The sequence below is a fragment of the Mustelus asterias genome, chromosome 7 (assembly GCF_964213995.1).
Source record: "Mustelus asterias chromosome 7, sMusAst1.hap1.1, whole genome shotgun sequence".
Classification (NCBI taxonomy): Eukaryota; Metazoa; Chordata; class Chondrichthyes; order Carcharhiniformes; family Triakidae; genus Mustelus; species Mustelus asterias.
In genome coordinates, this window is record NC_135807.1 from 134302048 (window position 1) to 134321077 (window position 19030).

Consider the following 19030-nt stretch of genomic DNA (forward strand, 5'->3'; position numbering starts at 1 on the left):
CCGACATATTCTCTTCCACCTTCTCCCGTCAGGGAAAAGATACAAAAGTCTGAGGACACGTGTTGTGGCGAATTTGAAAAGATGGCCAATTTATGTCTAAAAACTTAGACTTTATTCAAAAAAACTCACAAAAGGCAAAGTCTCTGTTCAAAGGACATAATACAATTTATTTAAAACATAAAGTCAAACAGGACAAACAAAACATAAATGTACGGCCATTCTGGAGGCCTTCCAAAGGGTTGAACAGCTCAGGTTCAGAGTTGTAAAACCTCTCCGAGAGACCTGGGCATTCAGCCAATTAGCAAATCGGTTATAGGATTCTGTTATCTATAATTTCATCTTCCATTAGCTTAGGATCCATTTAATTTAACAATTATACATCAACACACACTTTGTCAGATACTCTGGCCATTCACAATTTGCCTCCCAGCACAATGCTTTATTATTGGCCTGTTTAATACAGGTATCGCTCTCTATCCTGGCAAAACTAACTTCCTGGTTGCTGAATTTTCCCACTGGCTCATTGCCAGATGAATAGACACGTGAACCTTGGGCCCTAGGTACATATCTATTCTGTGTCTAGACAATGAATGCCACTATTCATAAAATTACAACATTTGTTCCAGATATGCAACATTTCTAATACCTCTTTCTGTTACCTAAGGGATATTCACCCCATGGTTCTAACCTTCTGACCTAAATCTTTACACATTGTGGCCTCTTGTTCTTGGCCAAAGCCAACAATATATTAAAATACAGACAATACTTTGATATATATAAATATATATACTTTAAAATCATATTCATTTGTTTTAATGCTGTTATTGCATTCACATATGCATTAACTTGTTATAAAGAATCATTTAACGCCTTCTTGCGATCCTGTCTCCTCAAAGACTACATCTATCTGTGAATCTCACTAGCTGACTAGAAATTCCCGGCTACAATGAGAACCCACAGCCTTCTGACTCAGACACCACTGACCCACAGTCTGAGCACAGTCTGACCCACTGTCTGACCCAGTGGGAAAGTTATTTTGGTTTGAGTCACAGTCTGGTCTGACCCAGACATTCTCTCTTCCACCTTCGCCCCTCAGGATAAAGATACAAAAGTCTGAGGTCACGCACCAACCGACTCAAGAACAGCTTCTTCCCTGCTGCTGTCAGACTTTTGAATGGACCTACCTTTTATTAAGTTGATCTTTCTCTACACCGTAGCTGTGACTGTAACACTACATTCTGTACCCTCTCCTTTCCCAATCCCCGATGTACTCTATGAATGGTATGCTTTGTATAGCGCGCAAGAAACAATACCTTTCACTGTATACTAAGACATGTGACAATAATAAATCAAATCAAATCAAATCAGAACATGATGAGGGGGTAGCCAATTGGGGTTCAAGGAGGGATTGAAAGGAATTAGAGTGAAGTGGGGGAGGCATGGGGGTTTGAGGTGGGAATTGTAGAAAGTGAGACCTAGGTGGTTGAGGACCAAGCCAGCATTGGTGTTGGGAGTAGGTGATCTGCAGGATGGGAGCTGGAGGAGCAGAGGGTTGGGAGGTAGATGAAGCCTTCAGCAGCAGATGGGTTGAGGCGGACAGTGTTACGGAGGTGGAAGTGGGCACTTTTGGTGATGGAGTAGATAATGGGCTGGGAGCTAACTTTGGGTCGAGTAGGAAGCCACGATTGGAGGCAGTCTGATTCAGTGATTAAAAATAGGGAGAAAACCACACAGTGACAGGCGGTTAAATAGAAAGCTGCCAGGACAAATTTCCACCCACAGACACAGATGCACTGGAAATGGTTTTGTTTAATTCATGCAGCTGAATTGAGTGAACCTGACCATAAACGTGTTTATCACACAGACAGAACAACAGCTGTGATCGGACGCACTTCATTCAATCTGGGAAGCATGTCTTTAGGTAATAATAAGACATAATGAACACACTGTGCTTCCCCTGATCAGTGGGGAGTTTTACTTGACTCAAACCAAAATAACTTTCTAAAAATGTCCCAACTAAAGTGACTGGCAGGAGTTCCTTTCCGGGAGGGAATGTCTTCTTTGAAGTGAACAGTGAGTTGGCTGCAATGCTTAGATGTCACAGCGATCTTGGAAAAGAGTCATCAGCTCCTGTTTTTAACCACGGTTCCATTAATTAGATTTTGGTTTGATTTGATTTATTATTGTATCTGCAGCTGTACAGAACCTTAGTTAGGCCTCATTTAGAATATTGTGTACAATTCTGGTCGCCACATTACCAGAAGGATGTGGATGCTTTGGAGAGGGTGCAGAAGAGGTTTACCAGGATGTTGCCTGGTCTGGAGGGTATTAACTATGAGGGGAGGTTGGAGAAACTCGGTTTGTTCTCACTGGGATGACAGAGATTGAGGGGTGACCTGATAGAGGTTTACAAGATTATGAGTGGCATGGACAGAGTGGATAGTCAGATGCTCTTTCCTCGGGTAGAAAAGTCAAGTACTAGGGGACATAGGTTTAAGGTGCGTGGGGAAAAGTTTAGAGGAGATGTGAGAGGCAGGTCTTTTACACAGAGGGTGGTGAATGTCTGGAACGCGCTGCCCGGGGAGGTGGTGGAAGCAGGTACGATAGCGGCATTTAAAGGGCATCTGGACAAATACATAAATAGGATGGGAATGGAAGGATACGGACTCCGTAAGTGCATATAGTTTTAGTTTAGGAAGTCATCATAATTGGAGCAGGCTTGGGGGGCCGAAGGGCCTGTTCCTGTGCTGCACTTTTCTTTGTTCTTTGCTCTTTGTATTAGTATACAGTGCAAAGTATTGTTTCTTGCATGCTGTACACCGACAAAGCATACCATTCATAGAGAAGGAAAGGAGAGAGTGCAGAATGTAGTGTTACTGTCATAGCTAGGGTATAGAGAAAGATCAGTTTAATACATGATAGATCCATTCAAAAGTCTGATGGGAAGAAGATATTCTTGAGTCAGTTAGTACGTGACCTCAGACTTTTGTATCTTTTCCCGATGGAAGAAGGTGGAAGAGAGAATGCCCGGGGTACGTGGGGTCCTTAATTATGCTGGCTGCTTTCCCGAGGCAGCAGGAAGTGTAGACAGAGTCAATGGGTGGGAGGCTGGTTTGTGTGATGGACTGGGCTTCATTCACGACCCTTTGTAATTTCTTGCGGTCTTGGGCAGAGCAGGAGCCATACCAAGCTGTGATACAACCAGAAAGAATGCTTTCTATGGTGCATTTGTAAAAGTTGGTGAGAGTCATAGCTCACATGCCAAATTTCCTTAGTCTTCTGAGAAAGTAGAGGCATTGGTGGGCATTCTTAACTATAGTGTCAGCATGGTGGGACTAGGGCAAGTTGTTGGTGATCTGGGCACCTAAAAACCTGAAGTTCTCGACCATTTCCACTTCATCCCCATTGATGTAGACAGGGGCATGTTCTCCACTACGCTTCCTGAAGCCGATGACAATCTCCTTCAGTTTGTTGACATTGGGGGAGAGATTATTGTCGTTGTAACAGTTCACCAGATTCTCTATCTCATTCCTGTACTCTGTCTCGTCATCATGTAGCGATTTGTAGATCGAGCAACCTTTGTACGGTTTGTGTCAATCAGTTGGTGCGTCTGTGACGCTGCCACATGTGGGAGTTGGGGATAGATCGGGCCCTAAATTGTGATTGAAGTACCTTCTTGACATCTCTTGTCATCTGCTACCTCTGAATGCCAAATAGTCCTCGCTATTTTTACAGGGGGGTCCATATCGCTTTACACAAACAAGCGGTCCCTATATTTAATGAAACATAAAAGAGGGTATTTTAAAACAAGGTTGCTACAGTTGAGCTCTTGAGTTGATCATGCACAGAAACCACCAATGTCCTTAAATACTTTATATTGAAATAATTTATTAATATAGTCTCTGATCAATGGCCCTTTCACATATGTTTGCGTTGGACAGGAAAATTACCGACACATATATCCCACAAGGCCAGTTAACAAAGTTCTCTGACTAAAAACAACTGCTTAACAAAACTAGTGCACAAGAACTTGGAATTGAGGCCAATAAAAATATCATTCTCCATCTGCCCCCAACCAAAGCACACAAAGCAGTAAGCCATGCAGCGTTCCCGAGAGGTGGAATTGCTTTGACGTGGATCATTAATAAGGGTTTTCTGCATGGGAATTGTTGAGGGCAGGACTGCTCTATGAGGCATTGGGTTATGACCCACACGAGTGCACATCGAGGAGTTAGTTCCTGCACAAGACTGCAGGAACCCTCTATTGGGCGAGTGTTTGTCCATCTCGGTGTTAGAGCTTTAACAAGAGGGCAGTCCAGTTGCTTCACTGGGACACAATGAGAGCACTGAGACTCGGGAAGTGGTGCTGAAGGAAACTAATTACTGACACCAGGGCTGGCGGCTGAAGGCATTGGGTGTTATTTAGCCCTTTTATAGGAAGCACTGTAAGTAAAAGGGAACCTCTCAGAAAATAAATATATATTTCTCAGGATAAACAGGATGGAAAAGGAAAGAATCCAGTACACCGCTGTCAAACTAAACCGTAGCACCAAGGCAAGGGCCTGAACTTTGTACTCGATGTATGATTGGCTGCGGTGGGGATGGATGCCAGGTCAAATGGTGATCCATGGGGGGAGATGGGCGCCAGGTCAAATGGTGATCCGGGGGAGGGTGGGTGTTAAAACAAGGCCAGAAGGCTGCCTGGCGCTGTGGAAGAGAAGTTTTGCAGAAGGGTCTGCGCACTGTGGTGTCTGTCTTGCAGGAGTCCCTGCGGAGTGTGAACGCTGCATTGACAGTGAGCGACATGTATGGAACCTCCTCCCCTGAGAGTGGTGATCTCCCGGAGGGGCAGCTCCAGAGACAGAATCCGGGATTCCTGGGATTGTACTCGGACTTACAAGCCCTCAAACAAGCAGTGACCTCAGAAAGTCATTGTCAGTGGGAGAGATGGATGAGGCACCTAGTCTCTCTGTGAGGTACTGAGGAATCCTGTGTATTCTCAGCCATGTTGCTTCAGTCTATGCAAAAACTTCATTTTAACAACACCAGGTTAAACTCCACCAGGTTTATTTGGTAGCACGAGCTTTCGGAGCACTGCCCCCTCATCAGGTGATGAAGGGGCAGCGTTCCAAAAGCTCGTGTTACCAAATAAACCTGTTGGAGTTTAACCTGGTGTTGTGAGACTACTTACTGTGTCCACCCCAGTCCAACGCCGGCATCTCCACATCACTTCATTTTAAGATATTTCTGCCTCTGCGCAATTACATTTAAATACCAGACTGTAAGGGTTAACTAACTCTGCTAAGCTGACCAATTGTAGCTAACTTCACTACATGTAGAATCGGAAGGCATGAAGGTTAGCTAAAAATTGACTGCATTCCTGAAGGGTACACAATGCAGGCAAACAACAGTCCCCCATAACAGCAGCTGCAAGGATTCTTTTTCTGGACAAAGACAGCATGTGAAAAACACTTCCAATTACGAGATAAGGGTTGAAATGTATTTTGACTTTAGAGTGTGTGTGGTCAGTTCAGTTCAGTTCTTAGATTCCATTCACTTCAGTACACAAGTATTTTATAGAGGGCCTGGCTGAGAAGCCAGTCTCCAAGTTTGCTTTTTGCTTCTGTCGTGTTAATTCTTCAAGTTCTTTTCAATAAAAGAAAACCATTTTAAAACTCTTATCAGTGCGGCTCCCTCATCTCTTTAAATGAATGAATGGACCCAACATCAGTGGTGAGCGGTGAGTTACAGGCATGCCTCACACTGCCAGACAAGCTGCCAGCTGTCTTTGCGGGCTCCTCTCAGGGTATTCCGGGCAAGGACGGCAGCTCCTTTTCCCTTCTGCCCGAGACCGTGCCACCTTCCCAGGCAGCGACGGCTGTCCCACTGCTAGTCGCGCCCTCCCAGGCGGAGCCTCCTCAGACCCCTCCAGCCAGAGGACAACAGCCTAGGTCACCAGGACACCAGGACCAAGAGGGCAGCAGAGTCAACAAACTGCCCTGCCAATGGGGGAGGGTGCGGTGGGCACCAAGACGTAGCACTCGCAAGCATAGGTCTAAGGCACCGTGAGCACAGGATGGGTTTTTATGCGTGACCTTTGTTCATTTCATCTAAGTAATGGTTTGTTTCTGTGGAAGTGTGCCAAACATTTTATGTTCTGTCCCTTGTTTGTAAGTCTGCTAAAGATATAATAGATATTGTGTTACAATGACCTTCATGTTTTCCATAGCTGCAGGCCTCATCAGTGCCTCATGATTGACGGCAGGGGCAGTAAATGTTATTACCGAGGTTGTGAGGTGACATTGGGGTCATGGCACTGTCTTCTCAGCAATGTGTGTGTGTGTGAAGGGGGCGGCTCGCTGGGACTGAGATGGAAACAAAGCCTGAGCAGCCCTGCTGAAGGAGCATTCAATCGAGGCCTCGCTGATGCCCCTGCCTCCCTGAAGGTTCATCAAGCCTGCCTCCTCGTCCTCACCCTCTGCCTGCCCGGGCTCCTCCTCCGATCCATCTGCAGAATCTTCCTCAGAGGCGCGTGGAGCTGCCTCAGTATCCCCCTCCTCGAGTGGCCCTCCTCTTGCCAGTGCTAGGTTGTGCAAAGCGCAGCAGAATGCGATGATAAGCAACACTCGCCCTGGAGGATTTTGCAGGGTACCCCTGGCACGGTCCAGGCAGCAGCGGAACCTCATCTTCAGTGACCCCATTGTCCTCTCAACCACCGCCCTGGTGGGGGGCATGGCACTGATTTATCTCTCTTCTGCCTCTGTCCCGGGGTGCTGGTTGGTATCGGGAGCCCTCTTTTCAACGGATACCCTTTGTCACCCAGCAACTAACCATCCAACTGAGCCGGAGTCATGAACGGCCTTGACACCCAGGGGGTGTCACTGAATGTGTGCATCATGGGAGCTGCCCGGGTACCTTGCACAGACTGGAAGAATCTGGGTGCTGTGGTCCGTACCTTCATGGACCTTTTTATTCACAAAGGCACCTGGCTGACCTGTTGGTACCTTGATGGCCACATGGGTGCAGTCTATGGCACCCTGATGTAGGTGAACCCAGCAGTAGCTGCGAAGCCTCTGGCTTGCTCAGCCTGGCTGTTCTTGGTCCATCTGGTAACGGATGAATGTGAAGACCCGTCTGAAGAAATGCCTGTCACAGCTTTGGACTCCACATAATTCCCCCACCAACCCCGGAATGATCTGATGCATTAAAATTGAGGACCACTATGACCCTCAGAGCCACTAGCATTGGGCGCCCACGCACACAGTTGGAGATGATCTCTGGCCTGATCATGTGGCACGATGTTGCCATGGTTTCCCAAGGGAGGCGGAGTTGCCTGTGGCACTGGACCTTGACAGGTTGAGGTAGTTGGATTGCTGCCTGTATCCTGGCAGCAGGATAATGGCATCCCCTCCAGGCTTGTCCACCTTGCATTCCCTGCAGACATGGAGTACTGAGGGGATGCTGCACTATCAAAAGTTCCACCATTCAGGCAAGATGCTAGACCAAGGCCCCATCTGTTCCCTCAAGTACACATGATAGATCCTGCGACACTATTTTGAAGAAATAGTTACCAGAAGGCCATGGAGGCTTTGGAGAGAAGGTTCACCAGGATGTTGCCTGGTCTTGAAGGCGTTGTCTATGAGGAGAGGTTGAATAAACTAGGATTGTTTTCACTGGAAAGATGGAGGCTGAGGGGAGACCTGATAAGAGGTCTATAAAATTATGAGAGGCACAGACAGGGTGGATAGTCAGAGGCTTTTTCCCAAGGTGGAAGTGTCAATTACAAGGGGGGCACAGATTCAAGGTGAGAGGGGGGAGGTTTAAGGGAGATGTGTGGTGGAAGTTTTTCAAGCAGAGAGTGGTGGGTGCCTGGAACGCACTGCCAGAGGAGGTGGTGGAAGCAGGCACATTAGCAACATTTAAGAGGCATCTGGATGGGTTCATGAATAGGGAGGGAATAGAGGGATATGGACCCAGTAAGGGCAGAAGGACTTTTTTTTAGTTTAGTCAGGACATCATGATCAGCACGGGCTTGGAGGGCCGAAGGGCCTGTTCCTGTGTTGTACTTTTCTTTGTTCTTTGTTCTAATAGCCGGGGAGATTTCCCCCAGTGTCCCAAACAATAATTATCCCTCAATCAACATCACCAGAGCAGATTATCCAGCAACTATGGTGTGGCTGTTTGTGGGAGCTTGCTGTGCGATAATTGACTGCTGTGTTTTCTACATGAAGATATTTTACAACACCAAGTTAAAGTCCAACAGGTTTATTTGGAATCACGAGCTTTCGGAGCGCTGCTCCTTCATCAGGTGAATGGAGAGGTTGCACAAACATGGCATATATAGACAAAGACACAATTGCAAGATAATGGTTGGAATGCGAGTCTTTACAGGTAATCAAGTCTTTGCAGGTACAGACAGTGCAAGTGGAGAGAGGGATAATCACAGGTTAAAGAGGTGTGAATTGCCTCGAGCCAGGACAGTTAATAGAATTTTGCAAGCCCAGGCCACATGGTGGGGGTTACAGATAGTGTGACATGAACCCAAGATCCCGGTTGAGGCCGTCCTCGTGTGTGCGGAACCTGGCTATCAGTTTCTGCATTATTTTCTACATTTCTGTAAAATAGTTTGCAGCATCTGTGGTTGTAAATGGTAAGAAGTCTCACAACACAACACGGGAGTTCAAACTCCCACCCACCTGACGAAGGAACAGCCTGTTCCAAAAGCTAGTGGCGTTTGCTACAAATAAACCTGTTGGACTTTAACCTGGTGTTGTGAGACTTCTTACTGTGTTTACCCCAGTCCAACGCCGGCATCTCCACGTTGTGAATGGTGCCAAATACAAGTCTTCCCTCCTCTCCCGCCCCCACCAAGTATATTTTATTTCAGATTTCCAGAATCTGCAGTATTTTGTTTTTGTTGCTGTCTATGAAGCGTCCTGAACGGTTTGATTGGGCGATTGACTTTCAGCTCACTGCGGGATATCCAGTATCTCTCTGCAGCAATCTCTTTCTAAAACACGTACCCTTTCAGTTTGGTGGAGGATAGGTTTATTTTCTTTGACTGCACATTTGATTTAACTTGATAACTTTCCGAAAGAGGACCCATAAATTATCTCCGAAATCCCACTCTGCCCTACTTTGGGCCCGGCAGGTGTCAGTTGTCCAAATTTATGACATACGTGGAATCATAATTCACGGTGGCGACAGGTGTGTCACTGTCTAAACAGCAGATCACTCATAAAAGTTGTCAGGTTCTTCCTGTTTGCCAATCTCTTTGTCAGGAAGTTCTGTCGACAGTTTGCAAATGTGCCTTTGACAAATCCCCAAATATTTAAATTTCAAACTGGCTGAAAGGAAATATTAGATTCCCTTAGTGGAATTGAAAGTAGCTCAAGAAACGTCCGTCTACATTTCTGTTTACGAGGTTATGCTTTCGTACTCTTTGCTCTCTGCAGTCATGTCGATAAGCTGAGTAATTTTCTAATGGGTACACTGCACATGGGAGTGTGATAGTTTTAAAGGATAGGCTGGCAGACCACAGAGCTATAGAATCCCTGCAGTGCAGAAAGAGGCCATCCAGCCCATCGAGTCTGCACTGTCTCACTGAAAGAGCATCTCACCAAGGCCCTCCCCCCCACTTATTCCCATAACCCGACACATTTACCACGGCACATCCACCTAACCCGCACATCTTTGGACTGTGGGAGGAAACCGGAGCACCCGGAGGAAACCCATGCAGAAATGGGGAGAATGTGCAAACTCCCCGCAGACAGTGACCCAAGCCGGGAATCGAACCCGGGTCCCTGGCGTTGTGAAGCAGCAGTGCTAACCACTGTGCCACCGTGCCACACGATGGGCAGAACTTTAAAAAATTCATTTACAGGACGTGGGCATCGCTGGCTAGGCCAGTATTTATTGCCCATCTCTAACTGCCCTTCAGAAGGTGGTGGTGAGCTGGCTTCTTGAAACGCTACAGTCCCTGAGATGTAGGTGCAGCCACAGTGCTGTTAGAATGGCCTCTACCTGTGTCATCATCCCGACAGCAAGTAAAGTTGAACAATGGGCCAGAATTTACTGTAACCGGTGGATGTATGATGTCTACAGCTTGGGGCATAATGGTGGTACAGTGGTTAACACTGCTGCCTCACAGCGCCAGGGACCCGGGTTCAATTCCTGGCTTGGGACACTGTGTGGGGTCTGCACGTTCTCCCTGTGTTTGCATGTGTTTCCTCCGGGTGCTCTGGTTTCCTCCCACTGTCCAAAGATGTGCAGGTTAGGTTGATTAGTCACGCTAAATTGTCCCTTAGTGTCAGAGGGATTAGCAGGGTAAATACATGGGGTTACAGGGATAGGGCCTGGGTCTGATTGTTGTCGGTGCAGACTCAATGGGCCGAATGGCCTCCTTCTGCACTGTAGGGATTGTATGATTCTTTAGATTTGAATATCTCGGAAAAAGAGACCTGTTGCCAAATCTTTTCATCTTGCATTCATCAGGACACAAGCAAGAATGCCAAATTTCAATCACAACAGTTTATACTACTCGCACCATAGGCTGAAATTGGCAAGGCCTGACATTTTGTGGTGAGCTGAGTCTACAGTTAGGACTCAGTACAGGAGCTTCACACTGTTCAATGCATTTCAGTGAGTCAGACAGGGAGATGCCATTTTTACACAGTTTATGGAGGGTCAGTACATCACGTTTAGCTTCTTCTGTTATTCCATGTTTAGCTGCAGATCTGCCATCGATTACTGTGCAACTTGGACATAAATAACGAGGATATTGGTGCCTCACTGACTCATTCCCACACCGGATTTGACCCCCGAGCCACATAGGGAGATATTAGGGCAGGTGACCAAAAGCTTGGTCAAAGGAAGAGATTTTAAGGAGTGTCTTATAACAGGATGGGGAGACAGGGAGGGAATTTCATAGGGCCTCCTAACAGCCACCAGTGGTGGAGTAATTAAAGTCAAGGATGTACAAGCAACTGGAACTGGAGTGGCGCAGCGATCTTGAGGAGTTTAGGGGTTGCAGGAAGCTGCAGAGATAGGGAGGGGTGACGCAGAGGAGGGATTTGAGAAGCAGGATGAGAATGGTGAAGTTGAGGCCTTGCTGGATTATGAGCCAATGTGGGGCAGTGAGCAGAGGGGTGGTGGGTGAGTGGTGCAGGTTAGAGTACAGGATTTACACAGGGTGACTAGGAGAGCACTGGAGCAGTCAAATCTGGAGGGAACAAAGTCACGGACGACATTTTCAGCTGCAGGTGAAATTCCATTTGAAGTGTAAAGAAGACGGAGCTAAAATGGATGATTTATTCATCCAGAAACTCAGCTAATGTCCTGGGGACCCGGTTCGAATCCCGCCACGGCAGCTGAATTCAATAAAAAATATCTGGAATTAAGAATCCACTGATGACCATGAAACCATTGTCGATTGTCGGGAAAACCCATCCGGTTCATGAGCCAATGTGGGGCTTGAGGGAAGGAAATCTGCCATCCTTACCCGGTCTGGCCTCCATGTGACTCCAGGGCCAGAGCAATGCGGTTGCCAATATTTATCCCTCCATCATGGGTGGCAAAGTGGTTAACACTGCTGCCTCAGTGTCAGGGGTATGGGTTCGATTCCGGCCTTGGGTCACTGTCTGTGTGGAGTTTGCACATTCTCCCCGTGTTTGCGTGGGTTTCCTCAGGGTGCTCCGATTTCCTCCCACAGATCGAAAGATGTGCAGGTTAGGTGACTTGGCCATGCTAAGTTCTCCCTCAGTGTACTTGGGCAATGAGAGATGGGTAATAAATGCTGTCCAGCCAGCGATGCCCATGTCCCACGAATGGATTTTAAAAATCTACAATGGTGGAGTGGTATTGACAATACACTTTCCTCTCCTCTCCTTTCCTTCTCCCTCATGTACTCTATAAACAGTGTGTTTTGTCTCAATAGCGCGCAAGAAACAATACTTTTCACTGTGTCCCAATACATGTGACAATAAATCAAATCAAATCCAGAGACCCTGGGTAATGCTCTGGGGACCTAAGTTCGAATCTCATCACGGCACCAAATCTCACCAATTGAATTCACTCAAACTCTGGAATTAAAAGTCTACTGATGACCATGAGACCATTGTCAATTGTCAAAAAAGCACATCTGGTTTACTAATGTCCCTTTAGGAAAGGAAATCTGCCGTCCTTACCTGGTCTGACCTACATTTGACTCCAGAGCCACAGCAATGTGTTGACTCTGAAATGGCCGAGCAAACCATTCAGTTTAGCGGCAGTTAGGGATGGGCAATAAATGCTAGTCCAACCAGCAATGCCCACATCCCATGAACATTTTTTTTCAAGTAGCTTACTGAGGGAAAATTGACAAACCCCAAAGAATGTTTTCCAGACCTCGAAAACACAATGAAACACTTCTGGGATCTTATGTATATATTGTGGTGACAAAATATGCAAACACTTACACCTTTAGAGTACCGCCTACACTTTTACATTCAAAATGAGCCAGAAAGATTGACTCCAGTATTAATGACTCTTATGTCATCTTCCTCACTGAGGCATTAACTCAGTGGAGCTACAACTCTCACCAACTTTTACAGATGCACCATATAAAGCATTCTTTCTGGTTGTATCACAGCTTGGTATGACTCCTGCTCTGTCCAAGACCGCAAGGAACTACAAAAGGTCGTGAATGTAGCCCAATCCATCACGCAAACCAGCCTCCCATCCATTGATTCTGTCTACACTGCCTCGGCAAAGCAGCCAGCATAATTAAGGACCCCACGCACCCCGGACATTCTCTCTTCCACCTTCTTTCATCGGGAAAAAGATACAAAAATCTGAGATCACGTACCAACCGACTCAAGAACAGCTTCTTCCCTGCTGTTGTCAGACTTTTGAATGGACCTACCTCGCATTAAGTTGATCTTTCTCTACACCCCAGCTATGACTGTAACACGACATTCTGCACTCTCTCGTTTCCTTCTCTATGAATGGTATGCTTTGCCTGTATAGCGCGCAAGAAACAATACTTTTCACTGTGCATTAATACATGTGTCAATAATAAATCAAGTAAAATCAAAACAAATCAAATCAAATCAGATGCTTTTTTACTCAATGTATTTGTTCCTCGGTATGTTGCCATTTTCATAGTGGTCGCTGAGATATTGCAATGTGTAATTTTCTGCAACAAGTTGCAGTTCCCTGTAGTGAAACAGATAGAAGTGAAGAAAGATAAGTTCAGCTGAGTAAGGTGGGACTTGGGGAAGACTTTGTTACATTATCAGCTGGCTTATCCCAGCACACCTCATCGAGTGGTGCAGGGGAAGTGTAAGGGGGGTGAAATTCATCTCTGTAGCCTACAGGGTGTGATCTCTTTGAAACAGCGTATGCGGAAGCATCCCCACCATGTGTTGGAGGCCTGCGAAGCAGTCCTATTGTGACATCGGGATACCGAATGCTGAGTATTGTTGAATTAAGGGACATGCTGTCGAAGTTTTGCATCTGGCACTCAGCGGGCCAGATGCAGGAATGCCGAATTTCAAAGGGAGCAGATTGGCCAATTGTTAGTTTAATGGCTATGCCAACAACCAACAAAAGGAATCCTTTCAAGCCTTGCACAATTTGTGAATTACCCAAGAGATTGGGGAGCCTTTGGTTCCCTGTTGTTTTCTCCATGGTAATGCCTCGACCAATCAGAGACGACCTCTCAACCGATCAGCTCCTTTTTCTCCTGTGAATATGAGGGGCAAGGTTGAGAAGCTGGGCCTTCATGAATAACCTCAGTCAGAACGAGGATTGAACTTCTGCTGTTGGCTTCGCTTTGTGTCACTAACCAGCCGTCCAGCCAACTGAGCTAAACCGATCCCCTAAGGGCGGCACGGTGGCACGGTGGTTAGCACAGCCCCAGGACTCGAGTTCAATTCTGGCCTCAGGTCTGTGTGGAGTTTGCACGTTCTCCCTATGTCTGTGTGGGTTTCCTCCGGGTGCTCCAGTTTCCTCCCACACTCCAAAAATGTGCGGGTTAGGTTATTGGCCATGCTAAATTGATCCTTAGTGTCAGTGGTGACTAGCAGGGCAAGTATGTAGGGTTGCACGGATATATATAGGGCCTGGGTGGGATTGTTGTTCGTGCAGGCTCAATGGGCTGAATGGCCTCCTACTGCACTGTAGGTGTTCTATGATTCTATGATTTGAAATTTGGCATGCCTGCATTTGTCCGGATGAGTAACAGGACAAAGAGCTTTGGTAAAACGTCCCTTTTCAGCAATATGAATGCTGTATCATATTGCTGGTGTCATTGGGTCAACATAAGCAACAGATTCAATCTGCCTCCATGACAGGATGTTTATCGACAATAAGGAAGTTTTAATCTATCTTTATGGGTGGGATTTTCCGGCCGAGGTCAACGGATCTTTGCATTGTCCGTGTCCTGCCCACTACGATTCCCGCGGCAGGCAGGACAGGGAAATTCCACCCGATATCTCAGTGGATAGGGCTCAACTGAAGACAGCTCCTTTGGAAAGATGGAAAGGAGATTTACTGGAATCATAGAATCATAGAATCCCTACAGTGCAGAAAGAGGCCATTCAACCCATCGAGCCTGCACCAACAATAATCCCACCCAGGCACTACCCCCATAACCCCATGTATTTACCCTGCTAATCCCCCTGATGCTAAGGGGCAATTTATCATGGCCAATGCACCTAACCCGCACATCTTTGGAGTGTGGGAGGAAACCGGAGCACCCAGAGAAAACCCACGCAGACACGTGGAGAATGTGCAAACTCCACACGGACAGTGACCCGAGGTGGGAATTGAACCCGGGTCCCTGGCACTGTGAGGCAGCATGGATGTGGGAACTCAGTCATGTGGTGGTCTTAGTTTGTTCTCCTTGGAGCAGAGAAGGTTAAGGGGAGATTTAGCAGAGGTGTTCAAAATTGCAAGAGTTTCTGACAGAGTAGATCTGAGAAAACTATCTCCAGTGACAGGAGGGTCAGTAACCAGAGGACACAAATTTGAGATAATTGGCTAAAACGCCAGGAGCAGCAGGGGGGAGGTGAGGAGAATATTTTTATACAGTGAGTTGTGATCTGGAACGTGCAGCCTGAGAGAATGGACACGATTGCACGGTGGTTAGCACTGCTGCCTCACAGTGCCAGGGACCCAGAGTTCATGCATTCTCCCTGCATGGGTTTCCTCCGGGTGCTCCGGTTTCCTCTCACACTCCAAAGATGTGCAGGTTAGGTGCATTGGCCAAGCTAAATTGCCTCTTGGTGTCCCAAGATGTGTAGATTAGATGGATTAACCATGGTAAAATGTGTGGGCTTATGGGAATAGGGCAGGGCCTGGGTAAGATACTCTGTCAGAGGGTCGGTGCAGATTCAATGGGCTGAATGGCCTCCTGCTGCACTGTAGGGATTCCATGAGGACGGTGCAAGCAGCTTAAACAATAACTCACTGAAAGCCATTGGATAAAGACTTGGGAAAAGGGAAAAAACCTTTACTGGGCTGAGGTGGAAGAACAGGGCGAATGGGACTAATTGAATCACTTTTCAATCAGAGAGCTGGCACGGACATGGTGGGCCGAATGGCCTCCTCCAGAAGCTGTAATATGTTTTTATCAGTAAAGTGTTTCAATCAGGCAACCACACCGTGCCTTCAGAGTGAATGAAGTAGTGAAACCACTGCTCAGGAACTGTCTTCCTTTCACACAGAGTTAGGCAAATCTGATGGCTCAAGACTGATGTCTCCAGTTAGCATTTCGAATGGGGGGGCGGAGGGGGGGGGGGGGGGGGGGGGCGGAAGGAATGCTGAATCGCTAATGATTGATTAAAGCCATTTTATTCGTCTTCATTCCTGATGCAGTCATGCACTGTTATTACAAAGATCTTTACCCCCAGCTGATTTAATCAAAAGCTGGAGGCATTTACAACACATTTCAAAACAGGAGAAGAGTGACATGGAGGACACACAATATAAATTACAAACAAAATTCTCACTACACGATCTGCTTATTACTTTATTAGCTAGTCGTCGACAGATTTATAAAGTCTTGCACACTTTCTTGGTGAGGCCTGCTGTGTTTGATATTAGCCCGGCTTTCCTCTGGCTTCTCCACTGAAGCTTTTCCGCGTAGTGACACCAGGTCATTGCCTCATTCCTCTCCTCTCGAACTCTCTCAAGACAGCCCTAACACTGAGTTCTGATTTTCTTCAGACCCAATTGGCTTTAACACCAACACCCTCCCCCCCCACCCCCGAGTGCCATCACTTGACAGGCAATCATGCAAACCAACCTCCCATCCATTGACTCCATCTAAGGCAGCACGGTGGCACAATGGTTAGCACTGCTGCTTCACAGCTCCAGGGACCCGGGTTCAATTCCCAGCTCGGGTCACTGTGTGTGTGGAGTTTGCACATACTCCTTGTGTCTGCGTGGGTTTCCTCCGGATGCTCCGGTTTCCTCCCACACTTCAAAGATATGCAGATTAGGTTGATTGGCCATGCTAAATTGCTATCAGCTATTATCTGACATTATAATCTTAAAGCCTTCATAGAATCCCATACAATGCGGAAGGAGGCCATTTGGCCCATCAAGCCTGCACCAACAGCAATCCCATCCTATCCCTGTACCCCACGTATTTACCCTGCTAATCCCCCTGACACTAAGGGGCAATTTTGCATGGCCAATCGACTAATTTACACATTTTCGGGCACTTCTTAGTGCCCAAAGATGTGTATTGTTAGGTGGATTGGCCATGCAAAATTGCCCCTTAGTGTCAGGGGGATTAGCAGGGTAAATACGTGGGGTTACAGGGATAGGATGGGATTGCTGTCGGTGCAGGCTCGATGGGCCAAATGGCCTCCTTCCGCATTGTATGGATTCTATGAAGGCTTTAAGATTATAATGTCAGATAATAGCTGATACAAGTTAAACTCTTAACGTTTTCCACTGGGATTACTCCCTCGTGTTTTAGCAAAGGTTTTCATTTTCACTACCTTACAATTTTGGTGATATGCAATAAATGTTCACATCGCAAAATCATTTCAAATGAAGATATATGGATATATTTTCAATGGTTTTAGCAAAGAATTGCAGGTAAGTTTGAGATTTATTATCTATATAGCCTTTTACTGTGAAACCTCTCAATTTGCAAAGATCACCCTGCGTTACAGAACACGTTGTTTAAATAATCATCAGCGGTGACGACAGATCACAAATTGAGAGATGTGGTCGGAATTCTCCAGCCCCGCCCGCGGCTGGGATTCTCCAGTCCCGCTGCTGTGAATGGAGATTTGGCTGAGCGCCGAATTCTCCGTTCTCGCTGGCAGCGTGAGGGGCGTGTGAGGCCGGAGAAATTCGGCTAGTGTAAAATTTGCAGCGTTGTCCGAATAAACGAAAGCATTCTAACACCTCGTTGTATTTCCTGTTTCAGTGCAAGCATCTTTCTACAATCCCCAAGTGGTGCTCGGTAAGTGTTGCCTCTGACCATTATTAGCACATTTACCTTCTTGAGCTGAGATCACACAGACTTGTTTTCCTCTGTGCGAAAGTCAGTGCCAAAGTGACGGAGTTTCCAATTTTCCATCATCCAAAACAAATTCAGATCGGAACTGGTAGTCGAACAGTTTTAGCTGGTTGTGAACAAAACCCATTAGGGCTGACTAACAAGTGGACTGGAGAATTTACTTATCATAGAATCATTGAATCCCTACAGTGCAGAAGAGGGTCATTCGGCTCATTGAGTCTGCACCAACTTTCCAACAGAGCATCCCACTCATGACCTCCCCTGCCCTATACCCGTAACCCCACGTATTTTACCCCACTAATAACACGAATTTATACCAGGTACTCCAGTTTCCTCCCACAGTCCGAAAGACGTGTTGGTTAAATGCATTGGCCGTGCTAAATTCCCCTTCAGTGTGCCCGAACAGGCGCCGGAGTGTGGCTATTCGCGGATTTTCACAGTAACTTCATTGCAGTGTTAATGTAAGCCTACTTGTGACACTAATAAATACATTAAACTTAAAACATCATGGGACACCAAGGGAGAATTTAGCATGGCTAATACACCAAACCAGCATGTCTTTCGAACTGTGGGAGGAAACCGGAGCACCCGGAAGAAACCTACACAGATTAGGGGAAAACGTGCAAACTCTGCACAGTCACCCAGGCTGGAATTGAACCCGAGTCCCTGATGCTGTGAGGCAGCTGTGCTAACCACTGTGCCACTGTGCCACCCATATTTAAGACTATTGTATGAGAAAGTGCATTTCAGAGGCAGCAAGACCCATTTGAGTCTTCATCTCTCCATGTGATTCCACAAGATCTCAAACAATGACGAGGCGGAATAGAGGAAAGAGATAGAGAATCCGGTGAACTGGTGCGGCAAAAATAATCTCTCCCTCAATGTCAAGAAAACGAAGGAGATTGTCATCGACTTCAGGAAGCGTAGTGGAGAACATGCCCCTGTCTACATCAATGGGGACGAAGTAGAAATGGTCGAAAGCTTCAAGTTTTTATGTGTCCAGATCACCAACAATCTGTCCTGGTCCCTCCATGCAGACACTATAGTTAAGAAAGCCCACCAATGCCTCTACTTTCTCAGAATACTAAGGAAATTTGGCATGTCAGCTACGACTCTCACCAACTTTTACAGATGCACCATAGAAAGCATTCTTTTTGGTTGTATCACAGCTTGGTATGTCTCCTGCTCTGCCCAAAACCGCAAGAAACTACAAAAGTAGCCCAATCCATCACGCAAACCAGCCTCCCATCCATTGACTCTGTCTACACTTCCTGCTGCCTCAGCAAAGCAGCCAGCATAATTAAGGACCCCACGCCCCCCGGACATTCTCTCTACCACATTCTTCTGTCGGGAAAAAGATACAAAAGTCTGAGGTCACGTACCAACCGACTCAAGAGCAGCCTCTTCCCTGCTGCCATCAGACCTTTGAATGGACTTACCTTGCATTAAGTTGATCTTTCTCTACACCCTAGCTATGACTGTAACACTGCATTCTACACTCTTTTCTTT

The 19030-nt window shown here is 46.6% G+C and overlaps 1 protein-coding gene across 2 annotated transcripts in view; it reads left to right on the forward strand.

Annotated features, from left to right (window-relative positions):
• znf516 (zinc finger protein 516) overlaps window positions 1–19030 on the forward strand; it is a 152990-nt gene that overhangs the window by 127168 nt on the left and 6792 nt on the right. For both annotated transcript variants that reach the window (XM_078217155.1, XM_078217156.1), the window contains exon 5: window positions 17429–17464. In XM_078217155.1, the coding sequence (XP_078073281.1) occupies window positions 17429–17464 (36 nt within the window). The remainder of the gene's footprint in view (window positions 1–17428; window positions 17465–19030) is intronic.